This window comes from Tursiops truncatus, chromosome 5, assembly GCF_011762595.2.
Source record: "Tursiops truncatus isolate mTurTru1 chromosome 5, mTurTru1.mat.Y, whole genome shotgun sequence".
Classification (NCBI taxonomy): domain Eukaryota; kingdom Metazoa; phylum Chordata; class Mammalia; order Artiodactyla; family Delphinidae; genus Tursiops; species Tursiops truncatus.
In genome coordinates, this window is record NC_047038.1 from 125,513,376 (window position 1) to 125,534,334 (window position 20,959).

At 36.7% G+C, this 20,959-nt stretch overlaps 1 protein-coding gene across 2 annotated transcripts in view; it reads right to left on the reverse strand.

Moving 5' to 3' along the window:
- Nucleotides 1-20,959, reverse strand: part of GRID2 (glutamate ionotropic receptor delta type subunit 2) — a 1,349,856-nt gene that overhangs the window by 223,880 nt on the left and 1,105,017 nt on the right. For both annotated transcript variants that reach the window (XM_033857390.2, XM_033857389.2), the window contains one exon: nucleotides 18,600-18,738. In XM_033857390.2, the coding sequence (XP_033713281.1) occupies nucleotides 18,600-18,738 (139 nt within the window). The remainder of the gene's footprint in view (nucleotides 1-18,599; nucleotides 18,739-20,959) is intronic.

Sequence of the window (20,959 nt, forward strand, 5' to 3'; positions counted from 1 at the left end):
TAGCATAGGTGCTAGATGCTTCAGGCAAAGGGGCTGACCGTGAAAGAGAGACAAACAAGCAGGGGTACATTAAAAGTGTCCTCCAACTCAGTTCAGGATTTTTCTCCCACACTCTCTCCCCAGTTGCCTCCTCTGGATGCTAATTTCGGCATTTGCGAAAGGACACATTTTGTTGTAACTCCAAGAGCCCATTAGCAACCACATAAAGAGCCTGCCTGGTGCCCACTGCAGTTCATTGGTTGCAGTGACTGAGAGCTGTCGTGGGCAGGGCACAGAGGCAGGTTTTCCAATCACAAAAAGTACTCCAAAAGTTAACACTTAAAAAACAACTACATGCCATAATAGAGGGCCAGCAGAGAGAACATTAGTGTTATAGAGATCCAAGAAGCAGAAAAAAGGATTGGAGAATGTATTGAGGTGGTCAGGTAAGGCAGGCCTGCCACTGAGAGGTGCTGACGACAGCTGTGCACTGGGCAACCTCTTTGCTTCTAAAAACATGGGTTCTGAAGACGTAAAGATTTGAGTTTCAATCCTTGGAAAAATTAAAATTCTCCAAATTGCAATTCCTTTCCCTGTGAAATAGGGGAAACAATCATTTTATAATAAGGTATCTGGAAGTTTGAAGTAGATTTTGATACAAGACACCTAGCCTAGAACTTACTCTTTAAGTGCTCAATTACTGATAGTTGCAGTTATTAATTTATTACTATTATTGCTGGTACTTTGTCCTCTATTATGATTTCTAGAATTGCCATCTTTTGATTTTTCCCACCAACAGATTCATCTCAGCTAAAGCTCTTCCTCACCCGTGGCCTTTAACTCCCACACCCCATCTAACCTCTCATGAAGTTTTGTACATTTTTACCTCCTAAATCTTGGGAATCTGTCACTACCTTTGCCTTTCCGTTGCCAATACCCTCATCATTTCTACCTAGAAAATTATTTCTATGCTTTTCCCCTATCTCTACTCCCACCTATCTCTAATCCATCCTCCATACCACAGCTAACGTGCTCCTTCTAATATTCAAATCTGATCCCATCCCTCACTTATTTAAATACTTCCTGTATACCTCACGGCCCTTAGAAAATGGTTCAAACTCTGTAGAATTCAAGATCCTTCAAAAATTTGGCCTAAAAACTTTTTTTTCATTTTCAAAAACAACCTTTTGCTTCATTCCTATTCACATTATACAGCAAACAGACCATTTCATCATTCCTTGCTTGGTAGGTGTTTTCTCAGCTTAAGATCTTTCCTGGTCTTCCCAGGTGAATTTTTTCCCTTCAGATCAAACTCAGCTGCTTCTTCTGTGCTCTTTTAATACTTAAAATATGTTCACACCTTAGCATTGTGGTTCGAAATTTTACTTCTTTGTTTACCTCATTCGAATGCATGTTACTGATGCTCATGATTTTTTTTTTTTTAATGTTATTTATTTATTTATTTAATTTATCTTGAAACTCAGAACCTAGCCCAGGGTCTGAAAAATAGCAATCAATGAGGTTCATTTGTTTTGCCTGCATTTCTTTATTAGAAAGATGTTTTCATCTTGGAAAACCAGCATTCCCAGTAAACTAGCATTGCATAAAAATGGGATTTTTACTATATATTACCAGCCATTCTGTGGGTGAATAATCATGGCCAGCAGTATTTTGTAGGAAAAAAATTTTTTTTTTTTAGAAAACACAACTTTTTAAAAGGGAGCTTTGGAAATTTTCCCTGTATCAAAATCAGCTGCAAAAGCTTTATTGGACCACCAGTGAATTGTTTGCAAACAAGACAGTTTGCCATAAATAAATTCAGAGGCAAGGCAAATACAAAGAAAAATTAAATAGGACTGAAACAAAATATCTGGAAAAGCTGAGGTATAGTCCAATGTTCTGGTAAACATAGGATCCAGTACAAGGTGGAATGTCTATTCCTGAGAGGGATACTTATTCAGCAGTGTGGAAACAGAGACGACAATTTTGTGGTTGGTTTGATGAGTGATTTCTGATTAAAATATCAGAAGCAAACTGAAGTGGTGAAGAAAATTGCTCAACTCACTCTGCTAACTGAAATGATTTAAAAAATGTAAAAGAATTCACGGTTTTAGTAGCTAAAGAAGAGATAGGCACCAGAACAAAGAGAGAATAGTCACCTTTGGTAATACTGAGTGTTATTATAGAAAGCTGAACTTTAGGATTTTTTTCTTTCAAGGGTTGAGTATTTACATAAAGACGAAGAAGTCTCAATAATACGAATGCTCTACTTATAGGAGAACAGATAAGCATATGGAAAGGCTTCCTGTCTCCTACTGCAATGTAGCTAATGACCACTTGTCCTTTGAGAAACCACATTCTGAATCCTAGTAGCTCCTTTTGCTCAGTGAAGTTTTCCCAGCTCCTCATATACAAGTTTGGAAAGGAGGTCTGATGAAACATAAAGGGTATCAAGGGTAAATGGTACGGTAAGCAGGACTCTTAACACTCCCTGATGTCAGAAGAAAATCTGGTTTGCAGATGGTTCAGTCCATACTGAAGAGCTCAGTGAGAACTATTTTAAGTGCATGAGGGCTAACGATATTTAATGAAAGCAGGCTCAGGAAAGAGTTGGATATTCTTTAGCCCAATAATGCTAGGTTTCTTATTTTAAAAAGATTAAGGTCAAAGTCACAGTAGTGAAGGAAATACAGTTCTCTCATAGAAGATGAGATTGTATAGCCTAAACTAGTATAATTTATGGAGCAAGGTAATTCAGGAGGAACCCAGACACAGCCATCTCTAGTGGATAGGATGTGTTTGTGTTTTTCTTTCTCTCATGGTGCCAGAATTTTTTTCCGTTTTCAAGACAGCAGAAGTCTGAAGTCTGAGGCTGACAAGCTTGAAGGATATCAGGCAAGGCAGAGGGCTAGGATTCCTTTACTTGCAGAGACAGGGAGAGTTTCCCAAGGGAGGCCCCCGGTTGGAGAGGGTGTTTTATTAGAGGAACCATATGAGGACCAAAGAGGACTGGGGATTTACAGAGGAGGGTGAGCAGATGAGAAGGGCTCCATGTGGGATGCTCGAATAAGGCCTGAGTGGTGCCTCCTTCTCCAGCCCCTCTGTTCTGTCCCTCTTCCCGCTTCTGTCCTACATCCTTCACATACCCTCACACCCAACCTTATGTGGTTCACCAGAGTAAATTAGATAAAAGATGGCTTCAGGTCTCTGTGCTCTGAACTTCTTTAAAAAACTATTTAAATATCCATCAGAATTCCAAACGTGCTTGGTCTAGAAAAAGTGTGTAGAGGTACTCATAAGAGGGCATTGCCCCCTTCCAAACACTGTCCCTACATGGTAGATTACTAGGCATGGAGGGTTACATGCCAGGAGATGACTTTCAAGTCTTTCCCGAGAGATTTAGGAATATTTCCCCCTGAAGAGTAGTCAAAAGCACCGCTATATGCCACGTGGTATAGACAGGATGGTCACAGGTAATATTGGAAATTCATGTAAAATAGATGCATTTGAGATAGATGGATATCAGAGACTAGGTGCACTTGGAGAGACTTGCAGTTCCCATACACTTTTTAGAAGTTGATTCAGACTTGTGGATATGATAGGTCATTTTAAAGAACCCAGAGGAAGGAGGAAGCACTCTGTCCTTCTTGCTGCTGGGAGGCAGTAATTAATAAAGATGATGGTTAAACTCTCTCCAAAATGACAATGCTAAATAAATGCGAGAAAACAGTCATCTGAAACTCTGATTGTCTTGCCTGACTTGTTGACCCACATTATAAGCTAGGAAATAATTTCGTCATGTCATGCATCCTGATATGTGGCAGACATTACATTCCACCTGCTGACAGAATTATCATTTATGACTCTGTTCTCTATTTTAAATAGCCTATTAGTCAAATAAAGTAGTCTTTCATGGTGTACACACACACACACACACACACATATATATACTAATTAAGCAAAACTCCAGTGCAAAAGGCCGAATATTCTGTGAATTCAATTGCTCTGCAATTTTCCTGTGCAGTTTCTTTCTTACATATCATGAAGATGCAATATTTATTTACACAGGACAATATGAATATGGAATTATTCTAAATTTGTATGGCCAGCATTGCATTACATTTACTATTGATTGTCAGCTAATTGTAAAATTTGTTAGGACAATATCCTCAACTAATCCAATATACTTCAATAGTAGAATAGTAGATTTTCATGTTCCTATATCCTTGAAAATACAGGAAGGACTTGAGTAATCCCCATGAATTTCCCTGAGGATCAACAAATTTCTAAGTGATGTTAAGAAAGAATCCTAATACAATCACAGCATCAGAGAGTTGAGAGTTCCTGGAGGTATCACATAATTTGATTACATTCCTTAAGGTACATAAGCCAGCCTCCAAAACTGACTTTTTCTTCCTAAGACATTTTTATGACTTACAAAACTTAACACCAGGCAGTCCTTACTCATGCCTAACCTAAACCCCCCCATTTCAAATAATCCTCTCATTTTGTTCTCAGTCACATGGACAATAGCTACTCACCACCTCTAGAACACTATTTCTTTATGTAATAAAACATTTCTTTTTCATTTTCTTCCTTCAGCCTTCTCTTTGCTGAGTTAAACACTAAATCCCTTTACTTTTACTCGCAGGATCTATTACTCCCTTTTTCACTTTGTAATTAACTAAGCCATCTTTTTTCTCTTCTATTGCAATTTTTGCATAAGTTATGGACCTTATAAATAGATCACAGTAGTTTAAAAGTCCTGAACAACTTATCTACTGCTAGGTGACTTTGGTCATTTTCTTTATAAACACCAATGCTACATTTCAAATTTACAACTGACAGATGATTCATTCTGAAACTGCCTACATCCCCCAATTTTAAACTATACACACACATACACACACACACACACACGTACAGAGTTTGTTCTTTCCATCTCTGAGTGAATTATCACATATTTGTCCCTAATAAACTTCATCTCATTTCTAATCACCTTGTTTAATTTGTCAAGGTCCTTAATGAATTCTTACAGTGTGGTTCTAGTCAATAATCACCCCTACTCATTATAAAGTAATCTGCATATTTAATAAGCTTACTCCCTATTCCATACTTCAAATCAACACTGAAAATGTTAATTAGAGTCAGCGCCAGTGCTGACTTATGGAAAAAACTTTATACAATATACCCTCCAAGGCTGAAACTGAACCATTGATCAGTACCCCACAGCTGGGCCACTAACAAGCTGTGAAACAATAATACACAATATTACTACATAAAACAATGACCCAAATAAAATACAGTGTGGATTCAAATGAGGAATCAATAGTAATTTGTAATTTTTTTCCCTATAAGGTCTTTGAAGGAGCTAAAAACATTAATCACATTATCAAATTATTCATAGTGGAAAGAAATAACTAGAGAGGAGGAATTTATCAGAAATAACAGTAGGGCTAATTTAATAGCCTATTTGAAGACCCAGGGAAATGTTACTGTCAAAATAAGGTGGAAGGTCACTGTTTCAGTGAAGATTCTAATGAATCTTTCTTACTAAAACAAAAATCCTCACTCTTCATAATACAGAGCAGGGGACCAAGTGTCTATTGATAAGTTAAAATTTCCCAAATACAAAAGATATTTTCCTTCTTTGCAGTACAGTAGGTCTCTGGATTTCTCTGAAAAAGATTTTTTTGAATCATCCAGAGAAACTATCCTCTATTCCCAGTTAGGTATATAGCTTTTTTGAGAAATGTCAACGAAAAGCAGATATAAAATGCATGTCTTAATGCTCAGAGTCAGCTCTTATTCACAGTCACTCACATTATAAATATGCGGACTGTTTTGTTTTGTTTTCGGTACGCGGGCCTCTCTCACTGTTGTGGCCTCTCCCGTTGCAGAGCACAGGCTCCGGACGCGCAGGCTCAGCGGCCATGGCTCACGGGCCCAGCCGCTCCACGGCATGTGGGATCTTCCCGGACCGGGGCACGAACCCATGTCCCCTGCATCGGCAGGCGGACTCTCAACCACTGCGCCACCAGGGAAGCCCCGCGAACTGTTTTTTAATGTGCTCCCCACTCCCCATTCAGTAGCAAATGTTGAGAGTTCTGCATCCCTCTCAGAAGATTACAATCGTCATCTGACAAAGCAGCCCAGCCAGCTGGCTGCAGATCTTGTTCTTTGCCCTCTTGGAAACTTGCCATGATCTGGGGCATCTGGTGATTTCCAAAATTGTCCTTAGGCTAAAAGATCAGGGTTGGAGAAATAGGGGCTGTAGTAGGGGTGTGTGTAGTGAGTGTGTGCATGTGTGTGTGTGTGTGTGTGTGTGTGTGTGTGTATGTGTATGTGTGTGTGTGGTGGGGGGTGGTGGAGTAGAAAGCCATTAAAAATAAATTGACTGGGCTTCCCTGGTGGCGCAGTGGTTGAGAGTCCGCCTGCCGATGCAGGGGACACGGGTTCATGCCCCGGTCTGGGAAGATCCCACATACCGCGGAGCGGCTAGGCCCGTGAGCCATGGCCACTGAGCCTGCGCGTCCGGAGCCTGTGCTCTGCAACGGGAGAGGCCACAACAGTGAGAGACCTGCTTACGGCAAAAAAAGAAAAAACAAAAACAAAAAAACAAACAAAAAATAAATAAATAAATAGACTATCTTTAGATGATAGGAGCTTGTGGAGGAGCTAAGAGAATCAGAGAACTAATGGGGTCAAGCAGATACTTAGCGGAGGGTGGAGGTCAGCACACCAGGATCGCTGGCAGGATGGTGTGCTGCACTGGGAAAGCAAGGTGGGACAAGAAAAACAGAATGAGAAAAATGGTGAAAAAGAGTTTCCTTTCAGTCTAGGGTTTCTTTTATTGAGTAATCTATGCAAATATATTTTTATCATTATCTTAGATCTTGTTTAATAAGATACCTCATTTGTGTAGTTGATATAGAAGTTTATAGTTGAAGAGACACTGGAAGTAACTTAATTCAAACTGTGGGACAAATACTTGTGGAGAAGGAATGGATCACATTTTCAAAGACGGAAAAGTAAGGTACAAAGTGGTTTAAAAACTTACCTTATTATTCAGAAGCAGGAAAGAGACGTGAACACTCAAAGCTAGGTCTCCAGTCCTCTTCAGCAGTGTTCTGCTGAACAACTCTGCCTACCTATTCCATTGTCACCCAGGTCCATCACTTACACTTCTACATTTTAAAATTTTATTTTAATTCAAAAAGTTTTTTTAATTTTAATTTTTTTATTGCAGTATAATTGCTTTACAATGTTGTGTTAGTTTCTGCTGTACAGTGAAGTGAATCAGCTGTATGTATACATATAACCCCTCCCTCTTGGACCTCCCTCCCGCCCCCATCCCACCCATCTGGGTCATCACAGAGCACTGAGCTGAGCTCCCTGTGCTATGCAGCAGGTTCCCACTAGCTATCTATTTTACACATGGTAGTGTATTTATGTCAATTTTAATCTCCCAGTTCGTCCCCACCCTCCCTTTCTCCCACTGTGTCCACACGTCTGTTCTCTACGTGTGTATCTCTATCCCTGGCCTGGAAATAGCTTCATCTGTACCATTTTTCTAGATTCCACGTATATGCGTTAATATATGATACTCGTTTTTCTCTTTCTGACTTACTTCACTCTGTATGACAGTCTCTAGGTCCATCCATGTCTCTACAAATGACCCAATTCCATTCCTTTTTATGGCCGAGTAATATTCCATTGTATATATGTACCACATCTTTACCCTTCTACATTAATTTCACAAAAGCCTGCCCCATGTGCACTGGCTCCTCTAAAATGACTGAGCAGAGTGCTCCCAAGTATAAGAGTTTTACCATATTCTCATACTTGTGGTAGATAGAAGTTATTTATTTGGCTGACTTCAGGTAAGGCAGGAAAATAACAAGAAATAGAGAGGATACAGGAATTTATATTCTTGAGAACTTAATAGGTTTTTAGGCTTAGATGACTAAGGCCGAGAGAGAGAACGAGGTGAGGATTTGACTTGTTTAGAATGATTCAGCTTGTCCAGAAGAAGGAGATCATTTTAGGGGTTGTGGGAGCTTATTAGTTTGGCAAAGTTTTCATCTCAGTGAGCTCAGTGTAAACAGAGTCTATAACAATGCTAAAATAGCCCTGTTCCTGCGAGTCACAAAAAAAGCTGCAGACAACTTTTAATTAAATCCTCACTGAAGAGTGGCTTTGAAAGACCAGCATACTTCTGAGAGTTTTTGTTTTCCAAAAAGAAAGACAAAATTCTGCCTATAACATCTAGATGACTATATGTTTATAAAACATCCATCACCGTAGTACTTAAGGGCTTTGACAAGTAAGCCATTTTGACACTGAACAGTATAGAGTAAGGAGATGAATGTCTTCCTCTGTCTGCTATGACTATGTACTCTGGAGCTAAGTTTATACAATTCTATACTAAACCAAAACATAAAAAGCAGTATGAATCAGGTCCAACTCACTCCAGCCACCTTGATTTTGGCTGTTCCTAATAAAGTGTGCAATTCCCTGCTGAGAGCTAAGAAATAGCCTCCTACTGAAAGACTGAAGTAGGTGAGACACTAAGGAAACTGAGAGAACATACCATTCTGGGCTCCCTGTCTTATCCTGGAATAAAAGAACAAAGAAATGGCTTTCATATTTCTTTCTGATTTCTTATGAGGCTATAAACAAGTCATGGAGTTCCATAGTCTCAAACCAGATTCTAAGAAATCCTTTTCTGGTTCATTCATTCAATGAATATTTACTTGTAACCAACTGTGTACTCAGTAAGGTACTACATAAGGCACTGTGTTAATACAAGTCATAAAACCACCCTCGAGAACATATATTGTAATTGGGAAGGTAAAACAAGTAGAATAATACTCCAGTACAAGGCTAGATGTTGCTCAGAGTGTAAACAAGGTAGATGCAAAGGCATTCAAAAAAGGGAGCCACTAAATTCAGTTATGAAAACTCTGTGGAAAACTACACAGAGGAAGGAAGTGGTATACAGCTACAGGTTATGAAAGATGAGTTAAAAGAGAAAACGTGCCTCACACATAGATATCCTGACCTGGGTTGAGTGTTAGTCACTAACAGTAGCAACTTAATCTTCATGAGAGTTAAGCTAAAGTGAGACAACAGAATGAACCATTTGGCTAAATCCTTATTTTTCTTTTAAACATCTTTATTGGAGTATAATTGCTTTACAAGGGTGTGTAAGTTTCTGCTTTATAACAAAGTCAATCAGCTATACATATACATATATCCCGATATCTCCTCCCTCTTGCATCTCCCTCCTAAGTTCTTATTTAGGCTTAAGATCAGATAAGGCTTGCTGAGAGACAGTTTTTTACCTTTGAGGGGCTTGGAGGATTAAGGGGCAGGGCAAGAAGACGACACCCATGAAGTAGGGCAGGGCGGTGGTAGCTGTGTCAGAAACAACAGCAGCGGCAACAGGGAACTTTGAGGTTTAGCTGAACCAGGTAAAGGAAATAACTGAGTGTATGAAATTGTGGACAAAATGGTAAAAAGAATAGTTATTAGTACCACCAAAAATGAGAGTGAAGGGAAGAAGAGTTCAAGGAATTTTACATGAGCTCCTGGGAGCAAGGAGAAAACTGGAAGCAAATCCTAGGTAGGGTGTGTCCAGGAACTGTGCTGTTATTTATGTCTTTTTTCCCCCCATTTATTCTTTATACTAAAAGTTATGAAGTTGAACTCATTCTCTTCTTACTCTTAGGGAAAATAAGGCTTAAAATAATTACAGAAAATGACAAGATCATTTGCTACTAAGTGGGAGAGATTTTAAATGCAAATTTATTTGAGTCCATGGCTCTGGTGTCTGTTTCTAGGATACCATGCAACTTAGAAATATCTGGAATTGACTTAGCTAAATATAATTCAGCCATTAATTCTCTTCTGCAAATCTTTATTTTTCAAAGAAACTTATAATGATACTGATGGTTTTCATTCATTCATGTATTCACGCATATATTATTTATTTATTTCATTCAGTAAAGATTTAGTGTATTTGCTAATTGCAGACTATATGACCCACTGGTGAAGACAGAGGTTCTAGTGCCAACTGCCTGGGTTTACTACCCTAGCTTTTAGTTTTGTCATCTCCAAAAAGGAGATGAAAATAATATATCTCTCATAGGGCTAGTATGAGGATTAAATGAGAAAATCTACACAAAGCATTAGGAGAGTGTCTGTCACATAGCAAGCACTCATTGTTAGCTGCTCTTATTAATACTCTGTGCCAGGTACTCTGAGAAGGATTAGGGGAACAAATATGAAGGTGACATAGTCCTTGTCTTTGAAAAATGTACACTCTCAAAGAGAAGACACATGTGTAATGACTAATTGTGCCTGAGCTAACCGAAGATGCCAGAAGAGAATGCAGTTCTGGGTCATTTCAGTGAGTGGGAACAGAATGGAAACTCCAAAGAAGCATGAAATATCCTATAAAAGTTTGACTTGACTGGAGCATGAACAAGTGTGAGAATGAATTAATTGGTGCTAGTAGGCAAAAAAGAAGCTGATCAGCTTTTGAACGGTTTAATAAGCTCTGCTGATGGAATTGAACTTTATTTTGATAGAATGAGGTAATAATGGAGGCTTTAGAGCCAATTTTAAGGATGTAAGAAGGTAACTGTCTGGACTCTACACTCTGGAGGGTAAAATGGAATGGGAAGATAATGGATAGAAGGAAGCAATAGCTGGGGTAGGAGAAAAGACAATAATAAGTAGAGCTGCAGGCAGGGAAAGTCAGGCTCTTTTATTGCCTCATATCAATAGAGGAAGAAAATTAAGAAGAAAAGCAAGATTTAGGGGAAAAGGTGGACAAGGAATAGGAGGGGGAAATAGAGTTAGCCTCTACCTCATTCTGAAAATAGTTCACTAATCAAACAATGTAATCCACCAAACAGGCTAAAGGAGAAAAAAATCACCTGAGCATATCGGTCGACGGGAAAAAAAGCATTTGACAAAATCTAACATCCATTCATGATAAAAACACATAGAAAACTAGGGATAGAAAAGAATTTCTTCAACTCGACGAAGAATACCTACAAAAACCCTACAGCTAACCTTACACCTAATAGTGAAAGACCGAATGCTTCCCCAAGACAGAGAACAAAATAGACATGTCTACTCTCACCACTCTTATTTGACGTAGTATCAGAAGTTCTAGTCATCACAGAAAAGGCAACAAAAGGAAATAAAAGGCATACAGGTGAGAAAGAAAGAAACACAACTGCTCAATTTTGTAAACGGCATGAAGGTTTACATAGAAAATCCCAAAGAATCTACCAAAACTCCTAGAACCCCTGAACTCACATCAGGATCACAAGATAAAATCAGCATATAAAAAACCGTATTTTTATACTAGCAATGAATATGTGGAAGCCAAATTCAAAGATCCAATACCATTTATAATCACTGGGATAAAAATAAATACTTAGGTATAACTCTACCATATATAAGACTTATATGCTATAAATTACAAAATGTTGATAGAAGAAATTAAAAATCTAAATAAGCAGAGAGATATACTGCGTTCATAAACTGGAAGACTCAACATAGTAAAGATGTGAATACTCCCCAAACTGATACACAGGTTTAATGCAATTCCTATTAAAATTCTAGCATTACTTTTTTGCAGATATAGACAAGATCATTCTAAAATTTATATGGAAAGGCAAAGAAAGTAGAATAGCTAAAATAATTCTGAAAAAAAAAAAAGAGTAAGTGGGAGGAATCCGTATCCTCAATTTCAAGCTACAGTAATCAAATCTATGCGGTTAGCAGAGAGACAGATACCTAGATCAATGGGACAGGATAGGGAACCCAGAAATAGACTCACACAGTATGCGAACTGATTTTTCTTTACAAAGTGCACAAGCAATTGAATGAAGGAAAGATAGTTTGTTCTTTTGGGTTTTTTTTCCAGAAAACGCTCCTGGACATTTGAATATCCATAGGCAAAAAATGAACCTCAACCTAAACTTTACACCTAGTTCAAAACTTAACTCAAAATGGATGATAGATTTAAATGTGAAATGTAAAACTATACACGTTTTAGCATAAAACAGTTGAAAATTTTGGGGACCTAGGAGTTCCTTGAAGAGTCTTAGACACGACGTCAAAAGTACAAAATCCATAAAAAATAACTGGTAAATTTGACTTCATCAAAATCAAAAACGTTTGTTCTATGTGAGACCCTGCAAAGAGGATGAAAAAAAACAAGCAATAGACTAAGAGAAAATATTTGCCAACCACATGTCTGACAAAGAACTTGTATCTAGAATATGTAAAGAACTCTCAACGGTAAAAAAGCAAACAGTCCAAGCAGAAAATGGACAAAGACATAAAGGGACCTTTCATGCAAGAGGATATAAGGATGACAAAAAACACATGAAAAGATGCTCAACATCAGTAGTCACTAGGGAAATGCAAATTAAGATGACAGTAAGATATTACTACATTCCTATCAGAAGGGCTAACATTTTAAAAAGTGACAGCACCAAATGCTGACAAGGATGCAGAGAAACTGGGTCCCCCATATGTTGCTGGTGGAGATGTAAAATGGTGCAGGCGCTCTGGAAAACAGTTCGGCAGTTTCTTAAAAACTAATCACACACCTACCGCACTACCCAACGATCACACTCCTGGGCTTTTATGCCAGAGAAATGAAAACATCCGCGCAAAAGCCTGAGCATAAATGTTCTTAGCAGTTTTATTTGTAATAGCTAAAAACTGGAAACAACAAAAATGCCATTCAATAGGTAAATTTTAAACAAACTGGGAACAACAAAAATAGGTAAATACCACTCAGCAATAAAAAAACAATGAACTACTGATGCATGCAACAACTTGGATGGACCTCAAGGGCATTTTGCTGAGTGAAAAAAAAAGCTGATTTCAAAAGGCCACATATTGTATGATTCAACTTATATAACACTCTTAGAATGAGTGGAGAACATCAGTGGTTACCAAGAGCTGCGGATGGTGGGGAAGAAGGTGTGAGTGTGACTATACAGGGGTAGAATGCGGGAGATTTTTGTAATGATGGAGTAGTCTTGTATTGCAGTGGTGGTTAGAGATTCTAAACTTGTGATAAAATGGCACAGTGCTATATGTATACCTAGTACCCATGTCAATTTCCTGATTTTGATACTGTACTGTAATTACTGAAGATGTAACCATTGGGGGAAACTTGGTGAAGGGTATATGGGATATCTCTGTGCTATAATTGCACTGACTTTGCAATTTCCTGTGTATATATAATTGCTTCAAAATAAACAGTTAAAAGAAAGTTTGCTTAAATATTAACAGAACTTACTGCTTTATGACAAATTATGGATTATTAATGCTTTGTCCTAGAAAATTTTACTCTACTTTCTAATTTTCTCAAAATAGCCTTGTGTTACTTTTAAGAAGAAAATGTATTAAAATGGAATAAAAAATGTCATTTCTTTTCTGATGGCTCAAGGTTAAAAGTAATTAATAGGCAGGATGGGGTCCAGGAATAGCAAACCTGGAGATACAAATTTTTGGCAAAATTGCATCTGAAAAGCAGCCTAACCAGAGTGACTTCTAGAATTTCCTCACATTAGTAACTCTCTTCGTCCCTATCTATTTAACTAAGAGGTAGTAAACCACATCCTTTTTTAAAATATCTTAAAAAAAATAAACTGACGCAATACTCCTACATTCACAAGAAATGTAAATGTTAGCCTAGAGATATAAAGTTTCTCAAGCCAGATTTCTCTTAAATTACCCTTAATCCTTAGATAGTTCCACATAAGGAGCCCATAAAACAAGAAGATATGTGATCAGGTTTATATCAAGTAGAGACATACTGTTAAACGCCATAAATATACGTTTATTAGATACCTGCAATGAGTTTCCATATGCTCCTCCATTTTTCTCTCTGGCCTATCTTCCTCTCCACAGATAAAGCTGTCTTTCTTAAATGATGTCACTCTTCATTATCTCCAGGAAAAACTCCAAATTCCGTAATAAGCTTTATCATGCCCTTCAAGATGTGGTCCTACCCTCCTTTTCTATTTCACTTCCTGTCACCCTCACATCACCTATCTCAATCCATGAAGGAGATGAACACATTTTGATAACCCACCCTTTGCTAGATATTCTCCTAGGAGTTTCATACCTCTGCTATAAGCCACTCCTTCAGTATGCTGAAATTTATCCTTTAAGATCAAACTCTCCGATGATACATCAGAGAACCTCTGTGATGTCTAATAGTTTTTTTTCCTCTCTCCTCCCCTTCACTCCAAGTTATTGACTTAAATCACTCCTTCCCTGTGTTCATACAGCATTTTATAAATAATTTATCAGAGCCCTATGTCATTGAATTCTACACTGTTATCTCCCCGAATAAATTGTGACTCAGGGATAATACCTAAATACATTTATAGACTAAATGCCTAGCACAGTGTTTAAATATCTACAGTTGACCCTTGAACAACGTGGGTTTGAACTGTGAGGGTCCACTTATTCATGGACTTTTTTTCATTAAAATCATATATGTACCATAAATAGTTTTCCTTATGATTTTTTAATAGTATTTTCTTTTGTCTAGCTTATTTTGTTGTAAAAATAAGTATATAACACACAAAATACATGTTAATTAACAGTTTATGTTGCTGGTAAGGTTTCAAGTCAGTCATAGGCTATTATTAATTAAGTTTTGGGAGATTCAAAAGTTATACGTGGATTAGCAAAAACAAACAAATGGGACTACATCAAACTAAAAAGCTTTTGCACAGTGAAGGAAACTATCAACAAGATGAAAAGGCCACCTACTGAATGGGGGAAGATATTTGCAAATGATATACCCGATCAGGGGTTAATATCCAAAATATAAAAAGAACTCATACAACTTGACATTAAAAAAACAAACAACCAGATTAAAAATGGTCAGAGGATCTGAATAGACATTTTTTCCAAATGTCTGTATAAATTACAGACATTTAACATACAGATGGCCAACAGGCACATGAAAAGATGCTCAACACCACTAATCACCAGGAAATGCAAATCAAATCCACAATGAGCTACCACCTCGCACCTGTCAGAATGTCTATTATCAAAAAGGCAACAAGTAATAAGCGTTGGTGAGAAGGTGGAGAAAAGGAAACCCTGTGCATTGGTGCAGCCACTATGGAAAACCGTATGGAGGTTCCTCAAGCAATTTAAACCAGAACTAGAGTACAATCCACAAATTCCACTCCTGGGTATTTATCCAAATAAAGTGCAAATACTAATTTGAAAAGATTATGTTCTTTTGAATTGAAAAGATTATGCACCCCTATGTTCACTGAAGCATTATTTACAGTAGCCAAGAAACAGACTCAGGGGAAAAGAGATCAGATTTGTGGTTACCAGCTAGCCACCTCTGCCTCTCCTGGTGTGCAGAAGTGACTTTGAATTTTGGGAATAAAGATGTGGATGGTAGATGTTTGTTAATGGAACAGCAATTGGGTTGGGAAAAGGTACCCTGATGAGCACTGCTTCATTTAACGATGAGCAAATCTCATGAATGTGAATGATTAAGAAGAACGACAGTGCATGGTTTTGTGAAAAAAGTTTTTGCTTTTCTAAGAAAAATCAGACTTAGAATTTTCCAAGAAAGTTTGACATTAGTTATAAATGGAACTTTGAATGTTTCCAAGAAACATTACAATTATGTTTACCAACACAGCTGAAGCATGAAATTAGAAGCTATCTTTAAGTTTGGGGAGAGAATCAGGTCTCTTTTAACTTATTTGGCTCTGATTTTCCCCTTTCATAATTAACCTAGTGAAAAGATTAGAAGGAAGGGGAGATTCATTATACCCAATGTTGACTTTTAATAATGTGAGTTGGCATTAGAAAGAAATAATTTGTTAAAAAAATGAATGTTCAGTTATTTTGGATTGTGGAAAGCTACACCTGAGGGAAACATCATGTGCAATTAGGATCTTTTTCCATTAGACTTTACTTTAGAAAATCCTATGGGTGTAAAAATTTGATAGAGGCTTTTGCTCCCACTGCTATTGCATGAAAGTCTAGATACTAATGAATGCTGGAAAAGTTGTAATGACTAAATAGCTCAGATATACACACACCATGAGGCCTGCAACCTCAGTGAAAGGGCAGCTCAAACAAACAAATTTTAAGAACCAGCAAGAAACAAATTGTAAGATAAAGAAAAACTTCAGTAGGTAAAGTCATGAATTGGTATTGGATTGATGTAGGTTAGATTTCCAGCTCTGACACTATTCACTGTGTGCTAGTGAGCAGTTAACTTCCAAATTTCTGTTTCTTGATCTACAAAGTAGGAATCATAGTAGTAGTTGTATTATTAGGGTAATTTTGAGTAATAAAGGGGATATATATATATATATATATATATGCTTGATAAATTCATAATAAATTCTCCGTGAATAATATCCATAATTTTTATTATTTATGATTGTCACATGCTACATAAAATCAGTTATTTAAAATGTTCTTCATTTATTTTAAAATGTTTCAAAGTCAGATCTGAGCTACATAGTAAAAACCTATGTACTTTAAGTTCTCTTAAAATATAACATGTAAAACAAAGTTGACAAGAAGTATATTAATGAGATTAAAATGCTCCATTTTAATTTTTTAAAACTATTTTTCTTAATGTGATTTCCATTGACTGGTCTGGCAAGCAGTCTTACCCTGAGTGGCAGGTATCAATTATAGACATAATTAGCTCATGCTGGGATATACGCCTAGAGAATCGACCCAACACAAAAATCTCCTAACTTTTGATACTTTATTTCCTCAGACAAATTGAGGATTTGAATAATGTCATCCTTTACATCACTATACTTAGCAATGAATGAGGCTATGACACATCCTTTATAAAGTTCCCTAAAAAGCAACTAGCCATACAAATGTACAAGGGTGTGGAACGGGGACTAGTGTGGCATAGTTAGAACATAGATTCAGGAATGAGACAGATTTAAGGTCTGGTCTTTAATCAATCGCTTATTAGCTGCATGATTTGAGGCAAGTTACTTATCTTTTCAACTTCAGTTGTAAAATGGGTTATTAATAAGTAGTATGCATTCCAGAAGATGGCTGTAAGTATTAAATAAGCCAATGCACGTCAAACATCTAGTACAAAGTTTGGCATCTTGTGAGTGCTCAATAAATGTTAATTATTATTTGCACAATTTTACTAATTCATTGATTTCTTGGGCTGGGACATTGTAATCATTTTCATTATTGCTTAAAATAGGACTCTGATGGGGTCATGAGCTTAAATTTTCCATGAGCTTCACTCTGGATCACTTATAACTTATGCCACACGTAGAACTGGCTACAAGGGTAGTAAGTTAAAAGGATATGAAGGTTCTGCACCAAAGAAATAACTGGGAAAACAACTTAAGACTGATTTGATGAGAGAAGTTGGGAACATCATTTTCATAAATGAATGAAATAATTGACTATTAGTAGCTGAATTTTGAGGTTTCAATTTAGATACACAAGCAGTTGAAGAAAATACCCTATTTCTTTTTAGATCATTAATTCTTGACTTTATTTTAGTATTGTGCTATAATAATTTTGCAACTACTAATGGAATTCATTTACATACTATTTTAAAGGCAAGAAGAATTCAAGTTTTCTCTTAAGGATGAAGTAAATCCCTAATTAATTCCTTGACAAAGTTAATTATTCTAATCTTGAACTGTCAACTTTGTTGAGAAATAAATGTTTTTTAACTTTACGAAAGTTCAACCTACCTTGATTTTGGATTAATAAAATTTTCAGAGAAATTTTTCGTAAAACAATATACAGAACACTATGTTCTAATAAGGCAGAAGCTGTACTGTGGCACTGACCTGACCTTATGGTATGAAACCACATAAAGAAAAACTGGCCACGGTAAATCAAAGGCCTTTGGAGTCTCAGGGCTCATGGGAAAGTCATTTGTGAAATGAAGCACTGACTTAGGTAGCTTTCAGGATTCAAAAGTACAGTATAGTTAACGGCAATTTACCACCACTGCAGCTGGAAAAACAGCAGCAATAATACTCACGTTAGCTATAATGCAATGAAGAGACAGAATGTGGTTTTACCTCTTGAAAGCTATTCTCATTCTCTCTCTCTCTCTCTCTCTCTCTCTCTCTCTCCCCCTCTCCCTACCTATCATCTATCTATCAATCATCCAGTGTCTACCTAACTATTTACTCAGACAGTGCATAATGGGACAGACTCAAGGCAAAGACTGAGCATCTCAAACTTGAAATATATATATTTTAGTATGTATCCTTTTCCTTCTTTTTAATAATATTGCCCACAGTCATATTTTACAGAGGTTAAAATTCTGAATATGTGTTATCCTTCCAGGAAAATGTGGGAAGCAATGTCTAAATTATACCCAGAATTTTATTGTATAAAGAATGCTGTACCAAAACTGTACTTTCAGGAGTTGGACTATGTTGTGATGTCTGCACATCACAAAATTAAGCCTTTACTCAAAAGGAAGTTGTAAATATATTAACAGACATCACATAGCTTTGGCCACGCCTGTCATTTCTCATGCTTTGTATCAAGTGGAATCTTTGTCTACTTACTGGATGGAGCTTTCAATGCGGGTGATAGTGAGGAAAGCAGCAAGGTTTGCTGTGTAAGATGAGATGACAATCAAAGCAAATAGCCACCAAGCCCCCATCATCATTCGGGTAGCCAGAGTTGTGTATGGGACTTCCCCACCTGTGGAAAGAAGCAAAGAGAATAAAAGAACATCAACAAGTCTTTATTTAGAATCTGAAGTCATACACATTCAAGAGCAAGTTAAATTTTAAGTAATGAGAAATCTTTCACATAACATCAGCATGGATCTCTGTATTTTGCTTACGTTCATCACTTCATATTTGAATCTGGTTTATGAGATTATGTGAGACTCAGTCAAATAGAAGCATGATAAATATTTAGTATAACATGTTTAAATGATATTTCTTCCAGCTTGTTCTTCAACCCTAGAATTACCCTCTTATTACAACCTCAGATATACACTTTATATCCAAGGGATTGACTATTTACTAGTTAGGAGATATTAATACTATTATGCTTATATTTAACATAACTTTTCAGATTTCTAGTTTAATAAAGAATATTAAAAGATTATTTTTTGTTAAATTCCCTAGAATCATAGGTTATTAATAATCTTGGGAGAACACATATGACTATTGGTTTCAGCATCATCACATGTGTTTTGATCTACTCCTAACTGACTCACCACTCTTTTGTAATCTTGTTGTAGAATCTTCTTCTCCATCTTCTAAATGTTGGTGTGTCCTTGGGCTGTCTCTAAACTGTTTCTGTTCTGTCCACATTCCAACCGCAGCTAATCTCAAGTCCCCTGATGTTGAATATTATCTACAGTATACTTTGATGACTCTCAGATTTATATTTCAAGCTTTACTCTCTCTAGAGAGCTACAGATAAATGCCTACATAATTTCCACTTGGAATTTAATGGGCATCTGAAATTTATCACATCTGAATCCGAACGCTTTATTTTCACTCTTGAATGAACACCCCAGTCTACACTATTTCAGGGAATAGCACCACTCTTCACTCTATTTCTCAGACCAAATACTTAGAAACTTTCCAACATCCCATCTGGTAGCAAGTCCTGTCACCTTCATCTTCAAACCACATACCAAATCCTACCTCATCTCCTCACTTCCAGTGCTGTCACATCTTCTTTTGACTGCACTACTAAACCACTTAAATGGTTTACTTGTTTACATTCTATGCACTACCACTCCTAAATCTATCTCGATAGTGCTCTTTGAAAATGAAAATGAAATCGTGATATTCCTCTGATCAAAACTTCCAATGGACTCCTGTCACTCTCAGAGAAAAACAAAGCAACCCCAAATCTCTACCAAGGCCTATCAGGTCCTACATGAACTGATCTCACGTCAATTTCCTGACTTGCATTTTTCCACCCTCTCAACGGCCTTCTTGCAATTTCTTGCATGGAGTTACGCTGATTTCTGTCCTAGGGTCTTTGTACTTGCAATTTTTATGCCTGGAATTCTCCGCTCTTTAATTTAAAAATGACTTTCCCTTTAATTTTTTTAAGTTTCTCCTCAGATGATACTTCCTCACAAATACGTATTTCCATTCTATCTAAAATAATTTCTCACGACCTCATTCTTTCAGTCACTGTATTTTTTAAAAATCATAATTTATCATATATTTTATATATTTTTGGTTTTTTCCTCTTCCTTATTGTCTAGTTTCTAACACAGAAACAGTTCCTGCCCCCTTTTAGGTGGGTAAATATTTGTTAAATGAATATATGTTTTGTATGGAGTTAATAATCCTTTTAAAATAAATTAGGTTTATGCTAAGAGTAAAAATAAATTAAAAAGATATAATACTACATTTGCCTAGGTACATCAATATGTGAATGGCTTAATAGGATTCAATTAATTATCATATCAGGCAGATTTTTATGCCAACCACTAATTCTCACTATGCAATATTTCTAAACTTTCAGTGTAGTACAAACATACCCTTTGGGTATGACCTGAGCTATTTTCCTGATGTAATAGACTCAGAATAGGCTAACCTCTGATATCTGGAACATATTTTTTCAAAAGCAGTTATAATGCATTTTGGATATTTTTTTCTTCAAAGCAAAGGAAATATTCACTCAGCTTTTAAAAGATGAAAGTACAATAAAATATTCATTTTTAAACCAAATGGGGACTTCCTAGACAAAATGATTAATTGAAAAAAAAATAATAAAATATGAACAAGATGATAGCTAAAGACTGAAAGATGTTAATAAGTATAACGAAAGCAGAACAGTAAATTCATGACTGAAAAGCCTAATTGAAGGTTTGTGTCCATGAAGTCTTTACCCTTGGTTAGAGTCGTTATCACCCATAAGAAAGAATACTTCCTGAGCTTTCTTC